At 46.6% G+C, this 24,125-nt stretch overlaps 1 protein-coding gene across 1 annotated transcript in view; it reads left to right on the forward strand.

Annotated features, from left to right (window-relative positions):
- Positions 1-70: 70 nt before the first annotated feature.
- The window catches only part of LHX1 (LIM homeobox 1), a 55,842-nt gene continuing 31,787 nt past the window's right edge, over positions 71-24,125 (forward strand). The window contains exons 1-2 of the mRNA XM_080983140.1: positions 71-1,735; positions 17,812-18,038. Coding sequence (XP_080839266.1) covers positions 1,566-1,735; positions 17,812-18,038 — 397 coding nt within the window. The 5' untranslated portion in view covers positions 71-1,565. The remainder of the gene's footprint in view (positions 1,736-17,811; positions 18,039-24,125) is intronic.

Raw genomic sequence — 24,125 nt, forward strand, 5'->3', positions numbered from 1 at the left:
GTGGCGGGTCCCTGCATAAGGCTCCGGCGTGGAGGCGGCGGCCAACATGCAGACTATAGCGAGGCTGGAAGGAGCAGCGGCGGCGACGGCAGCGGCAGCAGCCCGGGAAAGGAGGCAGAGCGAGGCGCGCGCGGGACTGGAGAGCCCGGAGCAGCAGCAAAAGCACAGGCAGCTCCGCCTGCCAGAGGCCTCGTCCCCTCGCCTCCAGCATCGGCCAGGAAGAGACTCAGGGGAAGAGCTCCTTTAATTCGATTTTTATTATTATTATTATTTAAGAGGTTGGGGGACCTGCTGGATGTCCTCAGCAGCCCGGGAACGTCCTCGCCAAGCCAGCCCCGCATCAAGCGCGTCCCCATGGACCGGGCCAAAGAGTTTTTGACTCCTGGACTCACTCCGAGCCCATAGGGGTAAGGGAACTGCTGCTGGTCGCTGTTGATTGCTTACCTTACCCCCCACCCCCACCCCCATCCCACCCCCAAAGGATTTTATATTATAGAAAAGGGAGGAGGGCGATTATCAGCACCGATCTGGGGGTGTTCTTAAAATAAAATTAGGGAAAATTTGTTTTTGTTTTGATTTTGTCCCGAGAGAGGGGGGAGAGCTTGCGCTTCCCCCTCCCGCTCGATTTCCTAATATGAGCATCGTTCTATTTATATAGCAGACATCATATTTCTCTCCTCGCCTTGCCATCCCTTCCTCTCTGGCTCCTCAAAATATCTCCTCTCTCCCTTTTCTTGAGACCCCCCCCCCAGGCTCCTCGTTTTGAGATGCCCCAGGCATTGCAGCCTATGATTCCGGACGATTCTTTTTTTTAATGTTGGGGAGGGGGCTCTGATGTGACTTGCACTTTGACCTCTGACTGCTCTACCTCAAACCTGCGAGGACTCCTTTGTTTCCACCTCCACCCCCACCCCCATGCTCCTTTACCTTCCAGCATACTGACAGCACCTGATTTGGCCTCCTCGATTGCTCTCATTCGTTTATTATTAATAATAATAATAATTCAGGTTCTTGAAGAAAGCTTTTTTATCTGGCAACAACCTCAGCCACCAGAAAAAGGCCACGAAGAAGATTAGCTTCAGTCTCTGGTTCTTGAGCCGCCAGCCTGGCCTGCTCCGGACGCTGGAGTTTTTAATTTTTGGAAGATTTTTTCAAAGAGAAGATTTATTGATGTTGTTGATGATGGTGATGATCGTTGGCTTTTGAGTTTGATGTTCCCGCCGGGACTTCGTTGAGAAGATCAACTTCAGCAGACAGCTTGCTCCAACGTGAAGGTTTTTCAAAAGCGCCGAGCCTGGGGAGGGTCTTCCCTACACCCTCCCACACACCCGGGTGTGTGTTTTGGGGTGCTTGTTTTGGGCATTGATTTCTGCTTCTGCTGTGGACATCTGGGAAGGAAAAGCGTCTCCTGCCTGCCTGCCTCCTCCAGCCTTGCTTGAAAACTTTTGATCCTACTCCGCCTCCAGAAACACACACACACACACACACACAGACACAAACAACTCACGACGACATACCCAGCGCCACAGCCCCCAACCACCCGCCCGCCCCCCTAACCAAAGACAATGGTTCACTGTGCCGGTTGCAAAAGACCCATCCTAGACCGCTTCCTCTTGAACGTTTTGGACCGCGCTTGGCACGTCAAATGCGTTCAGTGCTGTGAATGTAAATGCAACCTGACCGAGAAGTGTTTCTCCAGGGAAGGGAAGCTTTACTGTAAAAACGACTTTTTTAGGTGAGTCCGAAACTTTTTGGGGTTTTTTGGAGGGGGGAAAGGGTGGTCTCTTTTGTCTCACTTTCTGTGTTTACTATGTGTTTACTAGGGAGTAAGCCCGCTCTGCTCCGTGAGGTTTGCTCCCGGGGGAAATCTGCCCTTGCGCGCTTGGCCCTAGGGAAGCGCGTTTTAGGACTGCGCAAGGGTGTCCGGGGGTCGCAGCTCGCATGCTTACTTCTAAGGAAGCGTGCATAGGATCGCGGCTTGCATGCTTATTCCTGGGTGGGTGCATCTAGGATCGCAGCTTGCACGCCTACTCCGGCGTGAGTAGGGTCGCAGCTCGTGTGCGTCCTCCTGGGGTTGAGCCCTGTTAAACACAGTGGGACAACGTCCCCCTAAACACGCCGGAGATCGCCCTGTTCATCAACTTTGGGTAGCAGGGAGGGGTTATTCCACTTACCCACCTCCGCAGCATCGCGTCCAAGTTAAGGTACCATGCCTGAAACTTTTCTCCTGCTTCCCGCCCGCCCCCAACATTACAAACCACTTTATGTGCGTAAGGGAGAGGAGCAGTCCAGTCAGTACCAGGTTTCGCTTGCGCCCCCCCCCCCCCAAATAAAACGATACCTTTCGGGCTTTCCTATCTGCCCCGGGCCCTCTTTGAATTGCCAGGGCTATCTGCCCCCAGGATACCTGACGGAACTACCCGGTCTCTGAACATGTACAAAAGTGCTTTTTCCACCACCACAACCAGAGGCAAGCGGACTTAGACTTTCTAAGACCCCTTTTTAAAAAAATTATCGCCTGGATGAAATATTTTGGGGAGGGCAGGCTGATCAGTCCTCAGGGCAAGGATATTTCTGTTTCGTGCAGCACATTATTATTATTATTATTATTATTATTATTAATTAACTGCAACTATAAGAAAATGCGGGATCCGTTATGCGTAGAGAGGCTCGTCTGTTTTTCTCCAGCGGGCCTTTGTTCTAGAGTAGCAAGCGAGGACTGATGGCCGTGTCAGCTGTCAATCAGTGCCTGGGAAAAGGGAGGGTGACCTTAAAAAAGAAAATGATTTTCTCTCTCTCTCTTCTCCCTCCCGCCTCCCAGGACAAGGGTGGGGGGGTTGGACTTTCTGCAAAGTTCAATTCGGGAAATCTCTCTCTGCGGGCGTTTCTAATATGACCCACTTTAACAAGTCACACTTCCCTTCTCTCCCCCCCCCCTCCGCCCCCAATCGCCAAATCTCATCACCGTATATGGCCTTTTTTCTAAATCAAACAAAGGACAGAAGGGAGAAAGCGGAATCACTGGAATTTTAAAAAGTTTTTTTAAGAAAGGAAACTCCTGTATTTCCCCCCCCCCCAAAAAAAAAAATGTTCAGAACCCGGTTCTTCAAATCTGCCTGGTTTTCATACCGGAGATATAAAATAACTCAGTCGACGTTATCACGATAAGTGAGCGGAAGCCTTACTCTGAGGAGACCCACTGAATTTAACGAGCATGGCAAACTTCGGTTCGTTCGTTTCAGTAGGTCTACTAAGAGTACAGCTTGGCTGAATACAACCCATGATGTGCTTATATACGTGTGCTTGTGTGTGTGGTCAGATACAGGTAAATCTAACAGGATGAATGGATAGATAGATAAATAGATTAGATTAGATTAAACCTCCTAGCAGCACCTTCCTCAAAGGCGGGGAAAGGACTTTTGCATATCATTTTCTGTTTTCCTTTCCTATTTCGTAACAACGTGCAAGAGGCGGGGTTGGCATCGGTTTCCTTTCGGCGCCCATCGATTCAATCGCGAGAGGAAGATCACTGCTAAAGCCACTCTTTTTATGATCAAAGAAAAAGGTCCGAGAGTAAATATATAAACAAAGGGTTTGTGCCGAGAGGGGAAGGATGGATTGACCTTGAATTGCCCAGGTTTCTTTCTCAGTGGAAAAATACGCCACGATCACAACCCACCCTGATACCATAAAGCGCTTCTTTTGAAAACTGGCCTTCTTTTAGGTGTTTAAAAAGAGCAAAAAAAACCCAAACCCGATCAAACACGTCCTGCGAAATTGAATGATGCTCCCCGTCTGGCCAATATTTCGTCTTGCTATCTTTCCAAAGAAAGCTTCCTATTCGCGGCGTTCTTTGTTTCTTATTAATCGTAATTAAAATGATAGTAAACAGCATTCTGGGCAATTTAAAGAAGGTGGGAGGGAGACCAACTTTAAAAACAAAAAAACACCAGAGGAAAATATGTCTCCTGTTTATTTTTGCTTTATAAGAATTCCGTTGAGGCTCAGAAGGTTATTAAAAACGATGCACGCGACAGGAGAATTTTAAAATGTGCTCTTATGCAATAAAATGATAATCGTGATAATATGCCATTCTGGCGCATGGAAGCGGTATATAAATTAACATAATAAGATATATATTTTTAAGTGCGTTAAGTGAAACGAGCTTCGTTCTCCTCTGTAAGCAAACGATCGAGTAAATAATACCTTTTTACGCGTTAAGCTTTCGGGGAGCATTTTATCCAAAGGAAGGACTTTGACCCGACAGGCAACAGAAACAGGATTATCTGAAGGGCTGGGGCAGGGGAGAAAATCTTAACACGTGTCCCTTCCAAAAAGCTAGGGACTTCTAAATACTGCGATCCTAATTTCACCGACTGGAGAGTAAACGCCATTGAACTCAGTCGGGCTTTTGAGCAAACACGTTTGTGGTTACAAACTTAGTAAAAATCCGGGAGGTGAACAGCGGAGTCTTTCCTTCTACTCAGAAGTAAGTGCCGTTGAGTTCAAATCGACTTATTCCCAGGCAAGTGGAGCAAGGCCTTGTGCAATGGCACTTACTCCTGAGTAAACGTACGTGAGGTTTCCCCCCTTCAAATGATGAATTTAGGTTGGCTCGCGCCTTTACGCAACCTCCCCCACTTAATGCATTCTAGCGAGATGTTCTCCTCTTAATTCCCAGTTTATTTTATTTGCGAGTTACTTTCGGAGGTTAGCAAAAATTAAACCGACAATGGACTGGGGGGCGGCGGAAGAAACCCGACTTTTGCTTATGTAGCGTTCTCTTAGGCGTGGGGTCGGCTTACAAAAACACACCTACACACAATAATAATTATTAATAATAATAATTTTATTGTTTATACCTCACCAACCTGGCTGGGTTTCCCCAGCCACTCTGTAGAAGTTATTTTCTCCTGCCGACTTAGAGCACACACGGGGGCTGTGTGTATTGGGAGAGGTGTTAGAATTCATCTAGGAAATCTCCTTGTCTTTGCAAATTCCAAACTCCAGACGAGCGAAGGAAGCGGGTTCCTAATGCGAGGATTTGCGCCTTGTGCACAATCCCTCTGCGTGTTTGCTGAGAATAAGCCGGGTGATAACTAGATCTGAATAAGGAAATGCGTTTCCGGCTGACGATGCGATTGGTGCCAGCGTGTGCCCACGGGCAGGCTCGCTCGAGGGTCCCGTCCTCTCTCCGCCACCCGCAGCTGATCTAAGAATTCACTTTGCACCCGCGCGGGCGACTTGGAATCCTTGTTTTCACACGTCTAGATCCCAGGAACCCCTTGATCTGTGTTGATCCCTCCCGCAGGGGACCTGCTGAAATGAATGGACACTGAGGTCCATTAAGTCCAATGGGTCTACTCTGAGTAAAGCCACTTGGACGGACACACACTCCTTACCCATCTACCCGCAAGAGTTAGGGTGGAGATGGCAAACCTGAGTTTCCAAGACTGGGAAGAGTATTTGAGGGGAAAGAAGCGGGGTTTTTTTTAACTTCCCATGGCGGGAGGAGAGGAAAAGTCCAGTCCATCGGCTGAGAACTTCCTAAGAGGGAGGCCCCGTCCATCGGCCGCCTTCCTGTGGTTTGAAACGGGCCGACGCCTCGATTCTGCCGAAGCGGCTCTGCAAAAGGCTGCGCCGAAGTCAGCGCAGTCTAGAGAAAGGGGAATCCAGAGCACAGGGTTGGAGGGTAGAAATAAAATAATTGGGGGGGGGGCTGACTGAGCAAAAAATGTATATGGTTTTAAATAGTTAGCTGGCGCTCTGGAAACCCTTTCGGGTCTGGAGAGCAGATGCGCATAAGTGAGAGGATGGAGGGATCAGAGCGTGGTCCGAGGCATGTTTACTCGGGAGTAAGTTCCTCTGGTTCCTACCGGCCTTGTAAAAATAATAAAAAAGGAAATGTTTAAGAGAAGGGAGGGGAAATATGGCTGGCCAAAAAGAACGTGGCACCCAGAATGAAAAGCGCGGTGGAGACAAAAGAGCTGCGGGAGGAAGCGAGGCGAGGGAGGAAAGATCTCAGCGCGAAAAGGGAATAAAAGCAGCGAAGGGAGAGGTGGTGTCCAGAGGGCCAGGGAAGGACCGTGGCTCCTTGCAGACGAAAGGTCCCCCGGCTGAAACCCGCGGAGAGAAGCTGCCAGCCCGTGTCGGCAATACGGAGCGCCAGATCGGGACCCGGCGCCTGATTTAGTCGGCGGCGCTTGCTGTTCTTCGAGCTTGGCGGAGGGGAAATAGGCTGCGGGGGCGGGATGAACTAATGTTAGGAGCCAGGAAGGACAGTTCCTCGTTAAAAGGATGACCTGCCCCCATTGTTAAAATCCACCTGCTCTCTGTGTTGTCCCCTCGCATCTCGGTTCTTTCACTGCGAGCGATCGCGCACCCTCCCCACAAAATAAAACAACCACAAACAAACTAGTCTGTTTCCCCCCCCCCCTCAATACACCACCCCCACCGGTCCCGAGAGGCGACTTCCTCCCTTCCCCATGGAAAGATGCCATCCTGTGCAGGTCTACTCGCAAGTCAGCCTCGAGAGGGGAAAGAGGATTGTTCCTGGATCAGTGGGTGCCTAAGGCCCGCTTAGGCTTCGGAGTTTTCAGTTTCTCGGGACTTACTTCCGAGTAGGCACGGGTAGGCTTGTCGGTGTCAAAAGACACGAGGGCGCTTGCCTAAGAGAGCATAGCTTCTTTCTGCTTTTGGGGCCTCCTTGCTTTTCCATCAAGTTTCTAGTCCCTCTTGTCCCGCGTTGGCAAGAAATCGTCTGCCAGCGGCCTCGGCTAGCGGGACGACGAAAGGGCTTCCTGCATGCAATCATTCCCAGCTTCACCAACCCCGTCGCTTTTTCCTTAATTATTTTATGTTATTTTATTTTGCACCAGCAACCCTCTCCCGTGGAAGAAAAATAAAGAAATCTGATTTTTAAATAATAATAATAATACAAAAACCAACAACACTCAAACGCTTGGTAAGATGCCATGATCCAAACCAGTAGGTAAAAATGGGCCCTCTTCCAATTTTATGCCCACTATGTGTGTCCACGGCTCGAAGCACGTGGGAAACGTTAAACCCGCTAACCCATTCGACGCCTTGATTTCCAGGCGGCTTTACTCCTAGGTAAACCAGGTCGCTAAATAGGCATTCTTGTCTCTGTCTCTGTCTTTCCTTCGTCCCTTTAATGAAACAATTCGCATTTGATTCCTGTTTCCCTCCGCAAGAATAAGCAGCAGTCGGCAAACACCGACACGTATCTTAAACCTCGTGTGCACGCGCGATGCTAGCACAAGGGAAGCGCATGTTGGTTGTGGTTGTTTTAAGAACCCGCTGGTTTCAATTGGAGACGGTGAAGCGTGCCTCGCCTGTGCGGTTCAGAGCAATGGGGCGGGAGAAAGGTTTCGACTTTGGCTGAATCGCGATGCCTGCCTGCGCACTTGGGGACAAGATGGGGAATAGACGGGCGACGTTACGGACCCCTCCTCGCTGAACTTCAGGCTTGTGGCTAAGACTATCTCGGTCCAGCGGACTTTGTATAGCCCAATGGGTTTCTCCATGGGTTGTTTTTACACGGCTCCGAGACGCGAATATTTAAGCCGTGGAGAAGAAACCTCTTAGATGAATAAATGCAACAAATAAATGAAATATTTCTCTCCCTCCCCCCCCCCCCCCCAGTTTTCTTTCTCTCTCTGAGATGCGTTGGGTTGCCTCTAGCGTTTGGCCATTCTGAGAGCAAACCCCTCGCAGTTGATGGAGCTAAGTCAGCCGCGTTGCAATGGGTCTACTTTGAGTAGGACTAAGCTTGGATAAAATCCACATGTTTACAAGTGACTGGACTGGTGATTGTATATAGGACAGTGCCTAAAAATGTATTTTCGTGATGTTATTTGCCACCAGCAACTTATAGGCACACGTATATCCGCATGCAGACGTATTCGTGGATATTTAGGATTAACTGCGTACTTCCAGGTTCAGGGAAAACTTGTCTGGAGTGTCGTTCGGCGCTTTAAAAAAATCGGGCAGATTTGTAGACAGAAACAGATACGCAGCACACCAAATATATACTGCATCTATAGTTTAGATGCCTTATATGTCACTGCGTAGGATGAACAGTGTATAGAAGCTCTCTAGTTGTGGAGAATTGAGGTGGTGGTGGTGGTGGGTGATCTTCGTGTCTCCTCGAAAGTAAGCCCCATGGCATTGCATGGCAATTTTTCCAACGTAAAGCTGCACTCCTGGCGCGCCGGCAGCATGGAAGGTAATGACATCGGGGTGACGTATCCCTACTCAAGAGTAGACCCATTGAAATTAACGGACTCGCGATAGCCATTTCCAATAATTTCAGTAGGTAGGTCTACTCTGAGTAGGACTAGCGCTGCCGACAACCCGTACAGTTTGTTTTTCCCCCAAATCGACGTAGAAGTAGATGCTTGTGTCCCGGAGTATTTTAAACTGATGAAGGCGATGCAGCCACCCAGAAGCATTTTTCAGATGGCAGTCCTAGGCGCACTTATCTGACTACTTGGGAAGGGGCGGAGGGGAACGACCTTACTTCCGCGTAAACGAGTAGATGAGATCGGGGTTTCGGTGTGGGGAGCTGGAAAGCAAGGGCAAGGAATCTTTCATTGGGTCGAACCTGTTAGGTGTGCCGAGTAGGAAGATTCTGGATCGAGAATAAAGGAATCTTTAACTGAGAGAGAAATTATTTAAGTGTTTTGGGGAGACAGTTAAAAATCCAGGTGAAAATTGTGTGTGTGTGTGTACATATGTGTGTGCAAATCAAAATACAAAATAATAACATTTTAAAATTAGTAGTAGACATTATTATTATTAATAATGGTAATTTGCCCCCTGCAAAACATGTGAAGAAATGACCACAATTGAGGTTTCTCTCACACTTCTATTTGCATTTTCCCGAAGGAGCCTATTTGCAGTCTGGACCTGCCAGGGTTTTTATTTAGGAATAAAGCCCTTCTTCATCTTAGCTATCCTTTAGGGTAGAGGCATGAATCAAAACAAAGACTCATTAAACCTGCACAAACTTATCTGGGAGTATTCAGTGGGGGGTTACTTTTGAGTAGGACGTAAGCTGACCATCCAGTCAACAAAAGTCCCCTGAGTTGGTCCCCATTAGTAGAAGATTGCATTGCACCTGAGCAAGCAGTGTATGGAGAGATCCAGCAATGGATCCCTTGGGGCCATTGATACCTGAGATCGATGCTTTCAGGAACAACGCCCCCCCCTCCTCACCGCAGTTGTGATTGTAATTTTTAATACTGAATTTTAAATTGTTGCAACCGATACCTGGGACCTGGTGGCGAAGGACGAGTAATAAATTGACATAATATCAATTAATTCATTAATACAGGGTGACCAGATCAAGAAGAGCAGTCAGATCTGCACAGGCCTTTTGGAGGACAGATTCAATATCGAGGCAAATAAGCTTGCCTAGCTTCTGAGTGCGAGACACACACACACACCTACCTCCTGGGAGCTTACTTGTCCATACACCTGCACGGATCAAGCCGTTCAAGGCTGTGTTTTCCATAGGACCACCCCCAACCCATAATAGTTGCACCAGAACAAAATAGGGTGGGGAGCACAATAGGGTCAACTATATTTCTAGACGGGTGAATTGCGTTTCTCCCATCTCTGGGTGTGGGGAAAATATATGTTAATGACAGGGGACAGAGCCCAGCAATGGGGAGGGGCAAGTGGGGGCGAGATCATTGTTTGTGGGGGGGGGGGCTTGTCCCCCTTGCACTCAGGACAAGCAAAGAACTGGTGACTCAAACGACCTTACAGTAATAGATGAAGCCGCCTTGTATTAAATGCATCTAGCTCAGAATAATGGACCGGGCTTCCCTATGGATGTCTCTGGCAGAGAGAGAATCTTACCCCATCACCTGTTCCCTGATCCTTTGAAGCAGAAGATGCTGAATTGTGGGACCTTTCTGCGTGCAAAGACCTAGGCCATCCTTTCGGTTAATCCCAAGCGAGGTTTGGTTTTGGATAGGTTATTTTCCACCCACCTAGAGCCTCACGCCATCCCACTTGGCCAAGGAGATCTACTGCTTCTTTTTTGGCACGGAGGGAGCCATGTCGAAAGGCATCGCACATCTCCCAAATTCAGCTTTAATGCTTATTAGGGCGTTGTTAATCAAAAGTGTCAGTCCTCTGGAGAGGAAACTCCGTGGCTTGCCTCTCTCCCATCTCCCTGCACAAACTCCCTTGTCCTCTTTCCAGGTCAATTACAGCTGCAGCAAACCTTTTATTTATATTCATGCTAATACATTTTGGCCTACAAAGTCTGGCCGACCTAGCCATTCGTGTACCTGGGAGCAAGCCGCCCCCTCCGCTGAATTCACCAGGACTTACTCCTGAGTAAGACAGGGCAGTTAGGGCGGCAGCCTTGCTACCTTTAACCCTACCCAGGAGAAGGAGCCGATGTCATGAAAACTGGAAGAGAACATGCAGCCGATTCTCTTATTCTTGGTGTGGAAGGAGCCACAAGGCCAGAGATGGCAAGCAGACAATTGGAGAAAGCTTATAAGAATGTCCCCTGCCTGTTTCCTCCCCTTCTCCCCTCTCTCTGTGGAAGGCAAGGCTATCTGTGGTTAGTGGCCAGGATGGCTGCGTTCTGCCTTCCTTTTAGAGGCAGGAATGCTTCTGAATATCAGTTGCTGAGAATCGCAGGATGAGAGTGTGCTGTTGCGCTCAGAAGCCCTGCTTGTGGCCTTTGCATTTGGGCACCTGGTTAAGCCACTAGGAGAACAGGACCCTCGACTAGATGGGTCCTTGGCAGGACTCTTGTTTACGTTCTCCAGTTCCCTTCTCTTGCAGCTTAGAGAGATGGGTGGAAAGAGTGGCAGGGAAGGGTTGGAATGCAGAGCACAAGAGCGTCCGAAATATCCCAGAAGCCGAGAATATTAGCCTTGCGGCTTTGCTTGGGGAAGGGCTGTGGGTCATGGGTAGAGAACCTGCTTCTCATGCAGGAGGTCCAAGATTCAATCTCCGACATCTCCCAAGTAAGGCCAGGAGAGACCTCTTGTCTGAAACCCTGGAGAGCCGCTGCCACTTGGGGTAAATAATACTGAGCTAGAGGGAGTAATGGCCTGACTTTATTGATACAAGGCAGCTTTTTGTGTTCCCATGTTTAGTTCATTAATTTGTAGTTCCTATGTTTCTTTCATTGCTCTTCTTTGTAATCCTGTATATGCGGCCATTTATTAATATTTCTGCAGCTTAGTCTGGTGCGTCAGCGTTATTAGGTCCTAGTTGTATGACAGTTAAAAACAACAACATCTTCATATTTCTAATAATTTCTACCTGAGTTTGCTTTTTTCCTCCTCCCTCCCCAATCAGTTTTCCTTTTATGTTGTGACTTTATAGATTGTAAACCTCAGGATGCAGAGATTGCCCCTTCCCCCCCTTTTTTTCTTCTTTTTGCTCATCTAGGAGCTGCTCTGGGAGCCTCTAGGACTCTCCAGGTTCAAAGAAGCTTGGGATTCTAGACCCTTGTCCAAGGGACCACTGGAACCACATAGAAATTGATCCAAATAATAAATAAGAGAAGCAATGTAGAACTTTACAATCCTCTTGCTTCCGCCCCTCTTCTTTTTGTGATGTCCACCCAGCAACCCTGTGAGGTAGGCAGTGCTTAAACTTTGAGAATAAGGTGTTGGGCTTGTAGCCTTGTCTGGAAGCCACACTCTGCACCCCAAAATCTCATTAACCCAAATTCAGATTTGCTGGGTATGCAGGCTCCTTGCTGCTTGAACCTGACTTCCTCCCTCCAGGCTCCTCCTATTATCCTTATTAGCAGCTGCTTCTAGCCAGAAAGAGATGCTCAGCACAGCCTCTGAAGATTATTTCCATTGCTTCTACAGCCAAGTCATACTGTAGAAAACAGGTTCTAGGGCGGCATATCCCCAGCTGTTGATCAGTCTTATTTCCATAGAAATACTTTTAGAACAGCGGCTGAAATGCCTCAAACCAGCTAGGGAATCCCTTGGGTGGGAGGTGAAGGTAAACAGGATTGTATTGGTACTTTCGTTTTCCCAAGAAGGGCAAGTTTATGCTGGTTGGCTAATGCGGGAAGGAGATGGTGGTGGAGCCTGTTCCACACCATACATTCAAAATGCACATGACTTCCCTTGAAGCAGGCTTCCTCAACCTCGGCCCTCCAGATGTTTTTGGCCTACAACTCCCATGATCCCTATCTAGCAGGATCAGTGGTCAGGGATGATGGGAATTGTAGTCTCAAAACATCTGGCAGGGCCAAGGATGCGGAAGCCTGCCTTAAAGGATCCTGGGAGCTGTAGTTTGTTAAGGGGTGCTAGAAATTGCATCTCCATGAGGGGAAACTACAGATCACATTATTCTTTTCTGGGCGGTACACTACGTGCTTTAAATATGTGTTGGGTGTGCTTTAAGTATATGGCGTAGATCTGCATTACAATGTATTATTATTATTATTATTATTATTATTATTATTATGCCTTACCTGCCCTTCTCCCAAAGCTCCCAGGGCAGTTTACAGCAATTAAAACACAGAAATAATATTTAAATGCAATCCTATGCAATATTTAAAGACAACTTACAATCACAAAAAATAAGATGGGTCCTTAAAACATACATCTCCGGGGCCCAAAGGCAAGGTAAAAGGGTGAAATCTCTCCTTACGCCTCAGTGGGGCGTTCCACAACTTAGGTGCTGGGCTGCCACTGCCACCCCAAGCTTCTGAGGGCAATGGAACAAGCGACAGGGCATCCTCCACTGATCTCAGCGCTTGAGAGGGAAATGTTCCACTTCAGCGTACTTCATTCCACACTACCCCAAATAAATAAAGAAATAAAGCGAATAGAAACAAAATGTTAGAGTAGAATACAGTGGTACCTCGGGTTAAGAACCGAATTCGTTCTGGAGGTCCGTTCTTAACCTGAAACTGTTCTTAACCTGAGGTACCACTTTAGCTAATGGTGCCTCCCGCTGACGCCGCGATTTCTGTTCTCATTCTGAAGCAAAGTTCTTAACCCGAGGTACTATTTCTGGGTTAGCGGAGTCTTTAACCTGAAGCGTCTGTAACCTGAAGCGTGTGTAACCCGAGGTTCTACTGTACCCAGCTTCAGCATCCTCCATTCCATTCCACCTCCTGCCCAGTTTTCCAATCCCACCCACCCCAAAAAACCACACCACTAAACCCATAGTCTCTTGGCTGGATTTTTAGAAAGAGTTCCTTCCATGGGTTTTTGTTCTTAACGCAAACCTCAGGGTTGCGCTTCAAGGTTGCTGATGCCTCCCTTTCTCGTGCACGGATGGCGCCCTTTTGGCAACATAAAGGAATGCTCTGCGCCAGCTGCACATCAGGAATAGAGGGAATGTTCCTTATTAAATATGTCTGTCCATGTCACACTTTGGGGTGGGACGTAAAACAAAAAAGGACCAGGCTTCAGCCCGTAGGAACCTGCAGTCCAGATTTCAACCTTGCAGGGAAATGAGAAGGAAAGGAAAGGCTAGAGTAAGAAATCTGGGTTTGCCAAAAAAAAATTAAAAAATAATAATAATCTGCTTTGCTCTTGTGCTTTCCAGCAGCAACCTGCACAGCAGATATTAACAGGTGTTGCTTATTATCTTTAGGCCAGGAACAAAATTCATCAGCTGGTTTTCCTGCAGATCATGTTGTGCTGCTTGGCGCAGGAGCAAAGCAGGCGAGGGTTTTCTGTTTTTGTTTTCCCCCTGGTTCGCTGGGAAGCCTAATAACAAGGGATGGTGGCGTTTGGGCTCTGAGCCAGGGACACTTTGCTACGGGGCTGAATGGGAAGCTTTTCAGCACTTCTGAGCGGAGATGCAAATAAGAGGACAGGCACACAGACTCCGCCTAGGTCCCCTCTGTAAAATATCTGTGCTTTTTCAAAATTTGGGAAGCACAAAGTGTCCTTATTTTAACCTAGGATGACAAGGTGCAGAATGGGATGAGGAATTTTCAGTATTCAGTAAAAGCTCAGCAGCCTCTTTTGGCATCAATAGATAAGCATCCCCCTGAACTGAGCTTTATCGTTTTTAATTGCTTTTAATTGCTATGCTTTCGAATGGCTTCTCTTACTGCAGTATTTTAACTGAGGGTGCTTAAATGCCCCATTTGAACTGCCATTGCATATTTTAATGGTGTGTTGGTTTTACAGTTGTAAAGTGCTTGGAAGCCCTGTTGTCCTATAAGCGGTATATACATTAATTATATATAAATTAATTGTCATTAGTGGTAGAAGTATTTGCAGCTTCCCTCCCACGATACACACTTTGTGCACAACATGGGTCTGTTTGTTTCAAACGTTTATTTCAAAAATTTACATCGAAACCCGAAAGCACTTGATCGAAACAGGACCACACTGAAAGAGTTACAACATTCTGACATGAGAACAGCAGCAGTTAAAACAAAGATATTTGGAACCTCGGGTTAAAAAGCAATTAGAATAATAATAATAATAATAATAATGTGCCCGGGGTCTGTTGAAAAGCCAATAAAGCAGGAACCTTAAAAAGAGCCTTCTACTAAGTCAAATCATTGGGCCATTTAGCTCAGTGCTGTCAACACTGGCTGGCAGCAGCTCTCCATGGTTTCAGGCAGGGTCTCTCTCCTACCCTGATCTGGAGATGCCAGAGACTGAACCTGGGACCTTCTGCATGCTATTAATAATAATAATAATAATAATAATAATAATAATAATTTATTATTTGTACCCCACCCATCTGGCTGGGTTTTCCCCAGCCACTCTGGGCAGCTTCCAACAAAGATTTAAAATACATTAAAATGTCAGACATTAAAAACTTCCCTGAACAAGGCTGCCTTCAGATATCTTCTGAACGTCAGGTAGTTGTTTATTTCTTTGACATCTGGTGGGAGGGTGTTCCACAGGGCGGGCGCCACTACCGAGAAGGCCCTCTGCCTGGTTCCCTGTAGCTTTGCTTCTCGCAGTGAGGGAACCACCAGAAGGCCACCGGCACTGGACCTCAGTGTCTGGGCAGAACGATGAGGATGGAGACGCTCCTTCAGGTATACTGGGCCAAGGCCGTTTAGGGCTTTAAAGGTCAGCACCAACACTTTGAATTGTGCTCGGAAACGTACTGGGAGCCACTGTAAGTCTTTCAAGACCCATGTTATGTGGTCTTGGCAGCCACTCCCAGTCATAGCTGTCAACATTTCCCTTTTTTAAAGGGAAATTCCCTTATTCCGAATAGGATTCCTCGCAAGAAAAGGGAAAAGTTGACAGCTATGCTCCCAGTCACCAGTCTAGCTGTTGCAAAGCCTTGATAAACTAGGATTAGGGCCTAGGCCACACCAGTCCTGGACCCAAAGGAGCAATTTGCTTTGTCATTCATCTTGTTATTCATCCAGGTTACCACAGAGCCTTAGAAGGCGGCCAGTCCTATTTAACCACAAGCCAGCCTCTTTTCTTCAGTTATTTTTCATAATTTCAGTTGCCTTTTCTTTCTAATGCAGTGCTTCAGGACGGACAGCAGCTTAGCTGGGAAAACATATCCCTGCAGGGAGAGGCAATGGTGGGGTCGGGGGAAAAAGCATCTCCTGTTGAATTTTTGTCTGCTGAGTAGCTATTAAGTACATAGGAGCTGGGGAGCGGGAGCAGCTGGTTATATTAGCCACCACAATGTCCTCTTTCTCCACCGGAGACCCTTGTTCCATTCCCACCAAAACAGTCTTGAAACAACTCTCAAAAAAACTCCAAAATACCTCCATCCTTTTTAAGGAGTGTACAGTTGTTCGGAAATATAGCTTAGATGTGAGGCCTGCAACAAAGTGCTGCAGTATAGAGTATTCCTGTTCAGGGTTCTCGCCAGCTTTAAGATCATAAGGATTTGGCTAATGGCCCATCTGGTCCAGCATCCCTCAGTGGACGACCAAATGCAGGACCTAAGTTCAACAACAGCTCTCCCCACTTGAAGCCCCCAGGAAGTGGCGTTCAGAGGCATTTCCTGTCTTTGAAAGTGGGGGGGGGGGGAATGCCACCATTGTGGCTAGGCCCCATTGCAGACCCTCCAAGTGTCCCTATTTTCCAGGGACGTCCCCGATTTAGAAAAGCCATCCCGTTCAGCCCAGACGCTGAGGTCCAATGCCGAGGGCCTTCTGGTGGTTCCCTCACTGCGAGAAGTGAAGTTACAGGGAACCAGGCAGAGGGCCTTCTTGGCAGTGGCACCCGCCCTGTGGAACGCCCTCCCATCAGATATAAGGAAATAAACAACTATATGACATTTAGAAGACATCTGAAGGCAGCCCTGTTTAGGGAAGGTTTTAATGTTTGATGTTTCAATGTATTTTTAATCTTTTGTTGGAAGCTGCCCAGAGTGGGCTGGGCATAAATAAATTATTATTATTATTATTATATCCCAGAATGTCCCCCTTTTCCGTAGGATAGGGTTGCCATATTTCAAAAAGTAAAAACGAGGACACTCTGAAAGTTGTTGAGCCATGTGATTTTTCAATTTACTTGCCTAAGATTCAGGACAAAATGCTGCCTTTCAGAAATTCCCCCAGGATGTCAATTGAAATCCTGGTAATGGCCGGGAAAATCTAGATGTATGGCAGCCCAACTTTAGGATGTTTCTATTTTCACTGGAGAAATGTTGGAGTTATCCGCCCCATGACCCGTCTGAAGGCAACCCTGTATACGAAAGTTTTAAAAACCTTGAATGTTTTATTATGTTTTTATATATGTTGGAAGCTGCCAAAGTTGCTGGGGCAACCCAGTAAGATGTGTGGGGTATAAATTGTAAAATCCTCATTGTGGAATGGGACGTCCCCATTTTCATCAGAGAAATGTTGGAGGGTGTGCCATTGATGAATTCCCCCTGTCCTCTTTTGAAACCATCCAAGATGGCAGCTATCACTATCTCTTGTGGGAACGAATTATTTCGTTTTTACTTTCTGCTCTGTCGTTATTCTTTTTTAAAAAAGCAAAACCAAGCTGACTCGGGAAATGCCCTGAGAACTGGGAGCGGGGGTCTTTCATTTTGACGGACAGGGGTGGGTTTTCATCACAGTGGGTTTTCTTCCCTGGGCATTCCAGTCCCCATGATTTAGAGGGAGTGGGGAAAAGCTGTGCTTGTTTTTCCTGTGAATTTATGCTCCTTTACCCAATGCAAATCAATGAAAGGGAATCTTTCTTTTGCAAAGAGAAGATGCTTTGTCTCCAGAAGTCTGCCAGGCAAGCGGGGGGGGGGGGCAGCAAATAAATAAAAATACTTAACTGAAAGTAGAAATTGTGGAAAATTTTGACATTTTTTTCTGAGCATTTGGGTTCAAAAGAAAGTAATTTAAAACAAAAGTTGTTGAGCTATTTCATTCCGAATCTGCTAGACAGAGACACAGGATGATGACAGGTGGGTGTCCTGCCCCAAACTAAATCCTGGCTTTGCCTGTCCAGAAGGGCCCCCTCTACCAATGGTCCTTGCACTAGAACAGTGGTGGCCAAACTTGGCCCTCCAGCTGTTTTGGGACTACAACTCCCATCATCCCTAGCTAACAGGACCAGGGATGATGGGAATTGTAGTCCCAAAACAGCAGGAGGGCCAAGTTTGGCCACCACTGCACTAGAAGGCCCTTTCTGGGAGGGCGGCATGGTCAGCCCTCAGTATCTGTTTTCTGCTGCCTGCCATTCTGCCTCTTGGTAGAGCCGGTCCCGATTTTTCCCCTCATCCAGCTTCCCTATTCTGGTTTCAGCCTTGTTCTGGTTTCTTTTCTGATCCATTTCATTACCTCTGGCCTGTTTCCCTCCTTCTCTCTCTCCCTCCCTTGCTTTGATCCAGGTGTTTTGGGACCAAGTGTGCTGGCTGCTCCCAGGGCATCTCTCCCAGCGACCTGGTCAGGAGGGCCAGGAGCAAAGTCTTTCACCTGAGCTGTTTCACCTGCATGATGTGTAACAAACAGCTCTCCACCGGCGAGGAGCTTTATATCATCGACGAGAACAAGTTTGTCTGCAAAGAAGATTACCTGAGCAACAGCAGCACTGCCAAAGAGAACAGCTTGCACTCAGGTGAGGAGCGGTGCTGAACTTCTGCTGGGGTGGGGCAATCCGAATGCAACTGTTCAGACCATTGAGATGCCTGGTTGTCAGGGCTGTATACAACCAGTTACATCACGTGACTTCCCCCAAAGAATCCTGGGATTTGTGGTTTGTTAAGGATGCTCGGAATTGCAGCTTTGCAGAGGGTTAAACTACCGTAGTTCCTAGGATCTGGTGGGGTGGGGAGCCATGTGACGTCTGTAAATCTCACAGGAAGGCCTTAGGCTGCATTCCTAGCCATTACTGAGGAGCTATTCTGCTGGAAGGGATGCGGGTGGCGCTGTGGGTTAAAACACAGAGCCTAGGACTTGCCGATCAGAAGGTCAGCGGTTCGAATCCCCGTGATGGGATGAGCTCCCGTTGCTCGGTCCCAGCTCCTGCCCACCTAGCAGTCCGAAAGCAGGTCAAAATGCAAGAAGATAAATAGGTACCGCACCGGCGGGAAGGTAAACGGCGTTTCCGTGCGCTGCTCTGGTTCGCCAGAAGTGGCTTAGTCATGCTGGCCACATGACCTGGAAGCTGTACGCCGGCTCCCTCGGCCAATAAAGCGAGATGAGTGCCGCAACCCCAGAGTCGGTCACGACTGGACCTAATGGTCAGGGGTCCCTTTACCTTTACCTATTCTGCTGGAACCACTCAGTCTGTAGAGCAGGAGACTGTTCATCTCAGGGTTGTGGGTTCGAGTCCCACGTTGGATCCCTGCATTGCAGGGGGCTGGATTAAATAACTCTCATGCTGAAAAAGTTTGCTGACCCCTGGCTTAGAAACTCCGTGTTGGCTTTTTAAAAAAGATTTCGCAAGGAAAGCTCAGCAACTTTGATCGAAACAACTCTTTTGTGTCCGGATTTTGACTTTTTGAAATACGGCAGCCTTGCTCATGGCCCCTTCCAGCTCTGGAGTTCTGTGATTCTGTGAGGAAGGCCCATTAAATTCAATGGAATATACTCTCAGGCAGGGGTGCCAATTTAATAAAATATGGGAGGTGGGGAGAGAGAGCAGGTAAACCCTGACACATACTCACCATTTGAATAGTAATGCTCATCAACTTGGGGGAGGGGGCTCCTCAAATATTTTATTGGCACGAATGGACCTCAGCCCCTAGGCCTATGCACCCAGGTAAATGGGATTAAGCTTGCAACATTAGAATCTGTACCTTCGCTCTCGTGAACTCTATAATACTTTAAAACGGAATTGGATCACTCCACCAAGGGGGAGTGGCCTATCAACACCTATCAGCCATGATAACTGGGGAAGGGAAGTAGCTCTGTGCTTAGAGCATCCGCTTTGCATGCACAAGGTACCCGGTTCAATTCCTGGCATCTCCAGAACTGGGAATGTCTCCCGGATGAAAGTCTGGAGAGCCACTGCTGGTCCTGAACAAGATGGACCAGTGGTCTGACTCTGCATCAGGAAAATTTCCTATGATGTTAACAAAACAGAGCTTCTGGATTCCGACATAGTGTAACTCAAGGTAGCCCCGATCAGCATGCCTAATGCGCAAGGACAATGGGAGCTGGCGTCCAGCAACACCTGGAGATCACCACATTGACCACCTCTTCCTCAGAATATCTGCCACTAATATTCATATTGGTGGGCTAATAATAATAATAATAATAATAATTTCTTATTTATATCCTGCCCATCTGGCTGGGCTTCCCCAGCCACTCTGGGCAGCTTCCAACAAAATATTAAAATACCGTAATACATCAAACATTAAAAGCTTCCCTAAACAGAGCTGCCTTCAGATGTCTTCTAAAAGTCTGGTAGTTGTTGTTCTCTTTGACATCTGGTGGGAGGGCGTTCCACAGGGAGGGCGCCACTACCAAGAAGGCCCTCTGCCTGGTTCCCTGTAACTTGGCCTTCATGCCAGCCTGTGGGGTTTTTTTTATGGAGGCATGGGTTTGGAAGAAGGGTGTTGGCTTACAACCGGCAGGGCTCATTTGATGTATTTTAATTAATTGATAGGAGCAATTAATTTGCTCCCCCCTTTTTTCTTTCTTTCTGATGCATTCAAAGTTTTCACAGCTACAGAAAATCAGAAGGTGACTGTTCTGTCATTTGGCGAAGGGGACTGAGAGAAGATTATAAACTTGATTGGAGATGGAAATCAAAGTATCCACCTCCAGGGGGGGAATTACGGAATCACGGGCCAATATTTGGAGTATTTTTAAAATAGCATTGGATTGTACCCAACCCAAGTCTTTTTCAGAGAAGACCCATTTCAGATATTTTTGAATCATTATGAGTTTGTATTGAATTGTATGGATGGTTTGATGAATTGGTTTCATTCTCTCTCTCTTTGCCTTGTTATATATCTTGGTTTTGACGTGCTTAGAGTGATTGCAATGTTTTGCTGATGGTTAATGCTATGGATACTACTGTCGCTGGAAAAGCGGAATGCAAATCTGAAATCAAATTTAAGTCAACGGACCCAAGTTAGCCATGTTTTTGTTTTGTTTTTCAACGGGTCTTCTCTGAGCAGGACTAGGAATGGAGACAACCAATAGTTTTATTCTTATAGTATATTATAATCACATTATTGATTGCCTGCCCTTCACACACACACACACACAGACACACACACACCCAAGGTCCCAGGGCAGGTTATAGCAATGTTATAAACAATTTAAAACAACAAGCAGACATAAAAAATAAGGCTTCTAAGTGGTGTACAAAATATAAAAACCGATTGCACAATGTTATTCAAATACTGGTGAAATGGAGCCAATTCCTTTTCATTCTCTGTGTTTGTGTGCTGAAGAAACTGGAGGGTCTGAGAAGATCAGATCAGAACATGGTCTGCTAAGATGGTTTGCAATCCACACTTAGCTGCAAACTGCTAGGAGGAGCACCCCTAGGTGTCTATGGGTCTTTTCCTTTCTTACATCCCTTTTGGGAAGAGGACCAGTGAATTGGAACTACTGGAGATCCATTTTAAGAGCCCAGGAAGATCAGAGAGAAACACATCTTCAGAGAGAGTGAGTGATAGACAGGCACATACTTTGTAGGAAACAGCTTCTTCTTTTTTGAGGTGGTGGGTGAAGAAATTCACAGTCCCAAGGAAATGTTTGGCCTGGCGGACTTGTTGGGGAGATGTGTGTGTGTGTCGGTTTCACACCCGTGTGTTACTGGCACACATGTGCAAAGTGTGGAGGTTTGTTGAAAGGAGAGGAAGACTGAGAAAGTAACAACACTTGTTGCAATTTTCGCTCCACCACGAGGAATAGTTAACACAATGCTCCCCCTCCGCAAAACACACACACACACTTAAGGACAAAATATGGGGAGGAGGAAAGTGTTTTCCCTGTCTGAAACCTGGGGCTCAGTCCAGCTCACAAGTAGCTCACCACCAGATCCCATTGATTCACTGCAAACAAATACTTAATGGTGCCACCTTTTGTGGGTCTACGTAGAAGTACCTAAGTCCCACTGAGTTCTGTGGGGCTATTTTTACTCTCAGGTAAAATCATTAGGCGGCCATCCTAGGCATGGACACTCAGAAATAGCTCCTAATGAATTCAGTGGGGCTCCCCCCCCATACTATTTTCCTTTTGATTTATTTTGATTTGTTTGACAGTGGGGTTAGGAATGCAGCCTTTATTTATTTCATAAAATTTACGCACAATTGATTGCAAAAAGACTCCGAAATCCTCAAAGCTGTTTGTAAAAAAAAAAAAGTAAAACAATAAGAAAAAAGGTAAAATAATAAGAAAAACTAACAACAGTGGTATAAAAGTTAAAATAACAATTGACAAAAAAACCCAGATTAAAACTCACATCAACATTAATTGCATTAATCTCTTCCACTGAAGTAAACATAATTAATACCAAGCCATCTACATATTTATACATATTTATTTGGAAGAGACCTCTCCCACCCCACGTGTGTTTCAATGGGATTTACTCCCAAATAAATGGAGGTTAGGCTGCTGCCTTAAAAGTGCTTTACGCTGGAAGAAGCTTCCCTTACTTCTGGGGGGGGGGGGACTGAAGGACATCTATGTAGGGTCAGGCCAAAGGACTATCTAGTCTTTGGGTAGGCAAACTAAGTCCCGTGGGCCAGATCCGGCCCAATCACCTTCTAAATCCGGCCCGCGGACGGTCCGGGAATCTGCATGTTTTTACATGAGTAGAATGTGTCCTTTTATTTAAAATGCATCTCTGGCTTATTTGTGGGGCATAGGAATTCATTCATTCCCCCCCCCCAAAAAAAATATAGTCTGGCCCCACACAAGGTCTGAGGGACAGTGGACTGCCCCCCTGCTGAAAAAGTTCCCTGACCCCTGGTTTAGCCAAAGGACTATCTATCCCAGCATCCTGTTCTCACAGCAGCCAACCAGCTTCCCCTATGGAAACCCTGCAAGCAGAATATGAGCACAATAGTCCCCTCTGGCTCATGGTGATTCCCAGCAACCGGAATTCAGAGACATATCGTGGCCAATAGTTACTGATAGTCTCGTCCTCCATCAATTTGGCTAATCTGAGATCATCCAGATGTTTTCGATCCGTTTTTTAAAAAACCGTAGGTTGCTTTTCACCCTGTTAAGTCTCAAAGTGTCTTATAACAGTATAAAATACACAAAAATTATAATTAAGCATCCAAGATTCAAAACCTCAAGAATTTAAAATATCTATTGACAGATCTAGCTATCTGTAATCTTTAATACATAAGGCAGCTTGGTTGATTAGGGTGTGGTGTCGATGATGCCAAAGTCGCAGGTTTGATCCACCTTCTTGTGGCAGGGAGTTCCACAGGGCTGGACCTGCAACACAGTTCCCCATCATTCCCTGACCATTGGCCATGCTGGCTGAGGCTGGTGAAAGCTGAAGCTCCATGGCATCTGAGGACAGCGGCTTCCCCAACTGTGCCTTCCCTTCCTTTAAACCCAAACCATACTTTATTGTTGTGTGTTCGCACACACATCTCACTCCAAAAATCTACTCGGTACTTATTTTGTTGCTATTAAATAAGTTTGTGGGTTGTTGTTTTTTTTAAGTGACTTTTTAATACAGGTTTGGGGAGAGCCTGTTGGGGTTCATCGCCCCAAATTTTAATATTTTGGAATATTTTTCCTAAGTAACAATGTTTAGGATTGCAGCCCAAGTCAATGTGCTTAGATGCAAATTGCTTCAGGTCTCAGTTCTAAACTCTTAAGTTCCAGGGATGTACAAGTAGTAGGAATATGTATTTTGGACAGATAATGATGTTTCTCTCAAATCCTGTTTGGGGGTTTCCTTCAGGCATTTGAGGAGGATAAGGTTATCTAGCCGAAATGGCTATGTTCTGTCTTCACTGTCAGTTGCTAGGAATCACAAGGCCCTATTCAACCAACCCTTTCCTCTCTAGGGTAATCCAATAAGTGTATGGGATGCCAAAATGTCTGGAAATCAAGGAGGCTGGCTTGACAAATAAATGTCTCTTTGATGAGGAGATAAGCTGTAGAACCAATTTGCACATGCATGGTTTTCACTTTGCAATCTGCATGTGCGAATGAGCCAACCTGGGTCAAGTGTCAGATTTTTCTTTTTTGGCATTCCACATGGTCTGTGGACACATCCAGCTACTGAAATGCGGAGGAGGAAATAGGTTTGACTTACTTCCCTCCAGGATGATAGCACCAACCAAGATATGGGGCTGGATTTTCCTTAGGACCAGGGCAGCTCAATTTCCTCTCCCTGATCAGTACAATTATTATTTAATTTAAAAAAACACACACAAAAACAACAACATTGCTTAAAGAGGCATTTGTTTAATCTCATGTCCAGCTTGGCCCACAGGAAGTCAGTGGGAAGTACATTAAGTGTATATACAACTGATGCTTTCTATAGTTAGCCAGCTGCAATGGACTGTCATTCAAGTTTCCAGTGGACTGTGAATTGGCTGTAACTTTAAGAAGAGCAGATTTCAATAACTTGTGCCTGGCTTGTTTTTTCCTCCTCCCTCCTTGTTCCTTTTTCCTCATACGCCATCTTTTTAGATTGTGAGCCCATCTTAGTACTGGTTTTCGTAAGCTGCTCTGAGGGCCTTCATGGCTGGAGGGTGGACTATAAACGCAA

Source organism: Podarcis pityusensis (genome assembly GCF_964106645.2).
Source record: "Podarcis pityusensis genome assembly, chromosome: 15".
Taxonomy (NCBI): domain Eukaryota; kingdom Metazoa; phylum Chordata; class Lepidosauria; order Squamata; family Lacertidae; genus Podarcis; species Podarcis pityusensis.